The sequence below is a fragment of the Urtica dioica genome, chromosome 1, assembly GCF_054948205.1.
Source record: "Urtica dioica subsp. dioica isolate 48M chromosome 1, U.dioica_male_clone48M_v1_H2, whole genome shotgun sequence".
NCBI lineage: Eukaryota > Viridiplantae > Streptophyta > Magnoliopsida > Rosales > Urticaceae > Urtica > Urtica dioica.
In genome coordinates, this window is record NC_142756.1 from 13065972 (window position 1) to 13071548 (window position 5577).

Consider the following 5577-nt stretch of genomic DNA (forward strand, 5'->3'; position numbering starts at 1 on the left):
CATTCATACATATTCATATGTTAATTTTATATATGGCTATCGATATATACTATCTAGTTTCTTATTTTCTGCCTAATTAACTCGAAAGCTGGCGATTCCTAACTGCCTCCGCATCTGATGTGGCTGAGCTATGAGCTTTATCTCTATCATTCAGAATAAATTTCCAGTTCCAGTACTGGTTCCGAAACGGAAATTCCATTATGAAAATTTGGGAATCGGAAAGGAATTTTCTGTTCTATTCTCTACCGCATGTCCAGATAATTAGTATGTTTCAATTCAATAAATATGAGGAGTTTTGTTTTTAAACAAGCACATTTTGCTACTCAATTTTATATATATTTATTTAGAATTAGGGCATAAAACTCAAAACAGAAGATGCAATAGATATCAATCCATGTCATTACAAAACAACTACGCTGGCAGAATCAACATAGAAAAAAAAAAAATACAACAGCATATATATATTTCAATTTGTTTATCCCTAGAAAAAAGAAGAAAAAATTATAAAAACAAACAGTGATATAAGAGTCCATTATGTTTCAGGTAAAGTAAAGAGCCTATCTGGGCAAAGGACTAAAAGATACTGTACCAGTCTCCACATCCGAATCTCCAGTCTGGCGACTGCTTTGTTTGTTCGAACCCGTCTCTAATGCCAAACATTCCTTCAATCCGATCACCACTTCGTTCATTGTTGGCCTTTCGCGTGAGCTTCTCACGCAAGCCATTGCCACTTCCACGGCTTTCCATGCAGAGTTGACATCAAAATCTCCACGAACCCTCGGATCGACGATCCCTTTGATCTCTCCCTGTTTCATCATCGAATCGACCCATCCAGACAAGTGGCAATTATCCTGATCGTTTATTTTTAAGATCGCTGCCTGGTTCGTGATTATTTGCAGCAATACCACTCCGAAGCTGTACACGTCGCTTTTCTCGTTCAACCAACTTGTTTCGAAGCACCTGAGGAATAACACCGCATATATAAGAAAAATATATCAATAAGGGTTGATGAGTCACAACGAATATGGAAAGAGTAGATGTGTAAGAAAGAGTTTCAATATGAACACTCACTCGGGGTCCAGATAGCCTAGAGTGCCTGCCAAAGCTGTTGAGACATGAGTCGCACTTTCCATTGAAAAATCTCTGGATAGTCCAAAATCTGCGAGTTTTGCTTGGAACTTCTCATTCAACAAAATATTTGCAGTCTTCACATCTCTATGGACTATGGGTGGTCTGCAACCATGGTGTAGATACTCTAGTCCTGAATATATCCAATCCATTTGCAAAACATATTTTTTAGTTACAAATATGAATAAAAGTACGTATATAGACAAGACATGACAAACCTTGTGCTGCGTCGACGGAGATTCTCATCCGGTCTTCCCAGCTCAACGGGTATGCGTTTTTCTCTGCATTTATCATCGTTTGACTCATTATTTTTGTCTATTTCAATATGGTTTCCGTGCCAAGATAAAAGAGATATAGCATTCTACGATATGAACCTGAGAGAAGCATCGCTAGGTTTCCATTAGCCATGTACTCGTAGATGAGCCCCATTTGGCCATTTTCATTACAATATCCAATAAGGCTTGTCAAGTTTCTATGGTGTACTCGCATGAGAAGTTTTACCTGTTAATTTCAATCACCATATCCGGATATTAGAACAAAGTAACAAACCCTACTCAGCCTCACAATTATGTAAGCTTGTAAAGTTAATTTTTTTTCAATGTAATCATTATGATCACCATTACCTCGGCCTGAAACTCTTTAGTGCCTTGCCCCGAAGTAGCAGAAAGCATCTTCACGGCCACTTCAGTCTGGTCCAATTTTCCGTGATAAACGGTTCCAAACCCTCCTTGACCGATCACTCTCTCGAAGTTGTTGGTCATAGCGATTATATCAGCGTAAGTGAATTCATTGCTTTTTGGCTGCACAGCTGAACTCGGCCGAATTTCCTTCCCACCTGATCATATTATTATTATATTTATTTTTATTCTAATATATTTTGAAATGGGCACATGATCAAAGGATCGTACAAATAGTTTACCTGTTTTCCTTTTCATTACTTTCCAGACGATGACTACTGCAATTAAAATGACCAAAAACGCAGCGATCGATGCTATGACTGGAATGATGAACTGATTCTTCTTCTTCTTCGTACTATTACTATTGCTACTATAGTCTTCACAATCCAATGAGCAAAGGTGTTGATTTCCAGAGACACTATGACAGAGATTAGAGAATATATATTGGTCCCTTGGTTTTTTGTTTTTTTTGTTTTTATGTAATGTAAAACAAACACTGTAACGTATGAAGCTCTAGAGAAGCCAAAATACCTTAGCTTTAGTGAGCCATTTGTAGATCTTTCAACGAGGTCGAACGGAACGGAGCCAATGAAGTTGTTTCCACTCAAATCTCTGAGAACATCAATATTAGAAAAGTATGCTCAGTTTTATTTGTGGTTTTCCATCCCAAAATACATACAGATATATAATCAAGGATTAAGATGCCGGCCGTCATAATTGACTGTTAAAAAAAATTAAAGAAATCTAGACAAAATTTAAAGAATTTAAAATTTCTATTTGATTATCTTGTAATTTTCTAATAGAAAAGGTGTATTTATCGAAATTTTGTTTTTCTAATTTTTTTGTACTAAAATTTCCTTAACTTGTTTTTGTTTTTGGATTATAATTTTGGATATATAGGTCTTATAATCAAACCCTAGCGGTTGTACCTAAATGGGGTTTTCCCGTCTTTCCTATACCTACGCTATATCACATACCAGCCTCCGAAATCTACAGAATTTTGAAACCCTAAACATAACAGTGCAAGTTAGATTATCTTACAAAACTTTTAAGAATTGCATTTTAGAGAGAAAATCTGGCACAGATCCGGTCAAGCTGTTGTTCGATAAATCCCTGAAACGAATACATGCATATATGATTAGTTTTCAAATTATTGAACCCCTGACCATTAAGATTTTCATGAAGATGTGTATGAACTTACAAGTGCTCAATCATTGTGAGATCAGAGATGTGAGAAGTTATGTCCCCAGTCAATCCACTGGAGGCTAAATTCCTGTAGTTTTAACATAGGCATAGTTAATTAATCAGAGTACACTTAATAGCTTATAATAATTGTTAAATTAAGTGTAGTTCATACAAATAGACGACTCTTGGATCTTCGCCATCGGAGCTGCAATTAAGGCCGTCCCAAACGTAAGTTATCGGAGCACATGGATCGCCTTGCCAGTTCTTCTTCACTCCCCACTCTGCCTTTATCTTCATCATAGCCTCAACTATTGTTTCCAAATAATTAATTAATTAATTTATTTATTTTTTTAAAAAATCACAAATCTTAAATAAAAATTATGCAACAGCTAACAAGTGAAAAATTGTAATATCGTCCATTTCAATTTTGCATTTTTCCCATTATTTTTCCGGTCTTGAATTTTCTGCCTATGAATCCGTATGCTCTTAATTTACCTATACTTTACCATATTCTACATCGTCATAAATTTATAATAATACTTACCATCATCTTCGTGCGTGTCTAGCTCGGAGAAATCCCGGATGATGTAAGCTTCGAACGCGTTGAGGATCGGCTGGTGGGTCGAAGCGGCGGTCTTGTTGATCTCGTAGTAGAGCTCCACACCGCCCACCACCGGATTGACGCTGGAGGCGGTGGTGGAGTAGAGGTAGTCCGGGGAGATGGGTCCTTTCCAGTACTCTCCGTTCTCAAAGATATCAAACTCTCTCGACTCGTTGGCGCCGAGCTTCTCGATCTCCGCAAAGTGCATGTGGACGAAGTACAGCGAGGTTGGATCCTCCGGCTTCATCCGGAACCAGAAAGTGTCTGCGCTGTCATTGGCCGGCAATTGCGCCGTCGACATCACCGCCTGCGGTGGCTGGTAAGGGTATACTCCGCCGGAGTCCAAGGCCAGGGATGTGCTTATGGGGTTGCGCTCCAAGAAATTGAACGGTTCCCACATTCGATCGTACACGTCGTCTTTGTATCTGGTGTATTTTATAAAAGAGATTTGTAACTGATTAAGTCTATTCAAACTTAAGAATTTCATTTTGTAATACGTTTTAGATTTTTTTTATTTATAGCCATTGTGCTTATGTGGCACATTGTTTATACCATTTTTACCCTTATTAATTAGTTAATATAATTTATTTTCGAAATTAATAAAATCTAATTTATTATTCAAAATCCCTAAATATTATTAGGATCTCTCTCTCTCTCCTACGTTAACTTACTGGACTTTTTAAAGTTAAATGGTCAGTATATTTAGTTTTGTTCAATATAATTTCAATCCTTTTCTTCAACAGCATATCCACATCCTTCTAAGCAAAATATGGCCACGGAAAAAAAAAAAAAGAATATATTAACTGCAAAAAAAAAAAAAAAAAACCATTACCGGATAGATTTATTGGTTCGTGCACCGATATCCATGCGGCGATACAAAACCGCAGCTCTAGTCGAAACGTAGGTGGAATTCTTGAGAGGCCTGAGCTCGAGAGCCGAGATGAACGGTGTTCCGTGGCCAGTATTCACTAAACACACGAACACAAAATCCGATTTTGGAATGTGGATAATCTCCATCGTCTTCACAGTTGACGAGTCCACGAGTTTCACGGGACCCCATTTGTTGGCTCCGATGTAGAGATCGAACACAGGTGCAGAGTCTGTACCGTCGTAGTCACCGTATAGGAACCTGGCTCGGATCAAGTACTTGGTGTCTTTCCCGTCCGAGGGCCTGAGTGTGTAGCAGTTTCTGTCTCCCTCGGGGAAGCTTCTGAGCTTCTCGAACTGTTTGTCGAAATCGTCTGAGAGCGATAAGGTGTGGCTTATTCCGGCCCCGCCGGAGAAAGACAAGTCCGAGACGTAGTTCAGGCCGGTCGAGTTGTCTTTGTAGCTCGCGTTTTCTGCTATTCCACAGTCCATGCTTATGAACCCTGTGACCAACAGAAATCAAGAAATATATTACAAAAATGTCGTAAAAATTACTGTGTTTTATTTATTTATTAATTTTTTACTGCTTGTTGAAGCTAAATGTTATGTATATGCGCAAAGTTTTCGTGAAATGATAAAAACTTAAGATACATGTGTATATATTTTAAAGGGAGCTACGGCCCGGTCGAATTTGAAATTACCCGTAGGACAAATTAAGAAAAACGTATCTTTAAGATTTATTTTATTATATTTAATTATTGATTTATGTGTTCGTGTTAAAAAAAAAGTGATAAGACGGAGTAGATTTATAGAATTTTTGTTTTTATATATTTTTATGATCAGATATATCTTTTCTTTGCAGTACTCGTGATAATAAGATATACATGGAGTGTGCTGATGAAAATATATGTACTGGCTTGTATGATGAAACGGAACGAAAATTTAATGCATAGAAAAACAAATTATATGGGTTGTTAGTATATAGGTTTTATGATTTTTCATTACCTGATTGACTTTGGGCATGAACTAGAACTGTGAAAGCTAGAAAACTCAAAAGGTATGCATACATAAAATGCCTTAACATCGCTATCATCTTGCAATCTATCTCGCTTCTTCTTC

At 37.4% G+C, this 5577-nt stretch overlaps 1 protein-coding gene across 1 annotated transcript; it reads right to left on the minus strand.

Moving 5' to 3' along the window:
- Positions 1 to 465: 465 nt before the first annotated feature.
- On the minus strand, positions 466 to 5577 carry LOC149407313 (putative LRR receptor-like serine/threonine-protein kinase At1g05700). The gene is made up of 13 exons (XM_089612831.1): positions 5464 to 5577; positions 4424 to 4961; positions 3535 to 4016; positions 3163 to 3298; positions 3007 to 3078; positions 2847 to 2918; positions 2337 to 2417; positions 2048 to 2223; positions 1752 to 1963; positions 1503 to 1629; positions 1347 to 1409; positions 1072 to 1261; positions 466 to 960 (listed from the first exon to the last, which is right to left on the minus strand). The coding sequence occupies exons 1-13, from the start codon at positions 5549 to 5551 to the stop codon at positions 558 to 560; spliced, it is 2640 nt and encodes an 879-aa protein (XP_089468957.1). The 5' UTR covers positions 5552 to 5577; the 3' UTR covers positions 466 to 557.

Bases quoted from the DNA above. Each gene is read 5' to 3' on its own strand.
- LOC149407313 (XM_089612831.1), bottom strand. From the start codon at position 5,551: ATGATAGCGATGTTAAGGCATTTTATGTATGCATACCTTTTGAGTTTT. The intron at 2,224-2,336 runs GTATTTTGGCTT...TCTCTGTCATAG, and splicing joins AATGGCTCACTAAAGCTAAG to TGTCTCTGGAAATCAACACC. The intron at 961-1,071 runs GTGAGTGTTCAT...GTTATTCCTCAG, and splicing joins CTAGGCTATCTGGACCCCGA to GTGCTTCGAAACAAGTTGGT.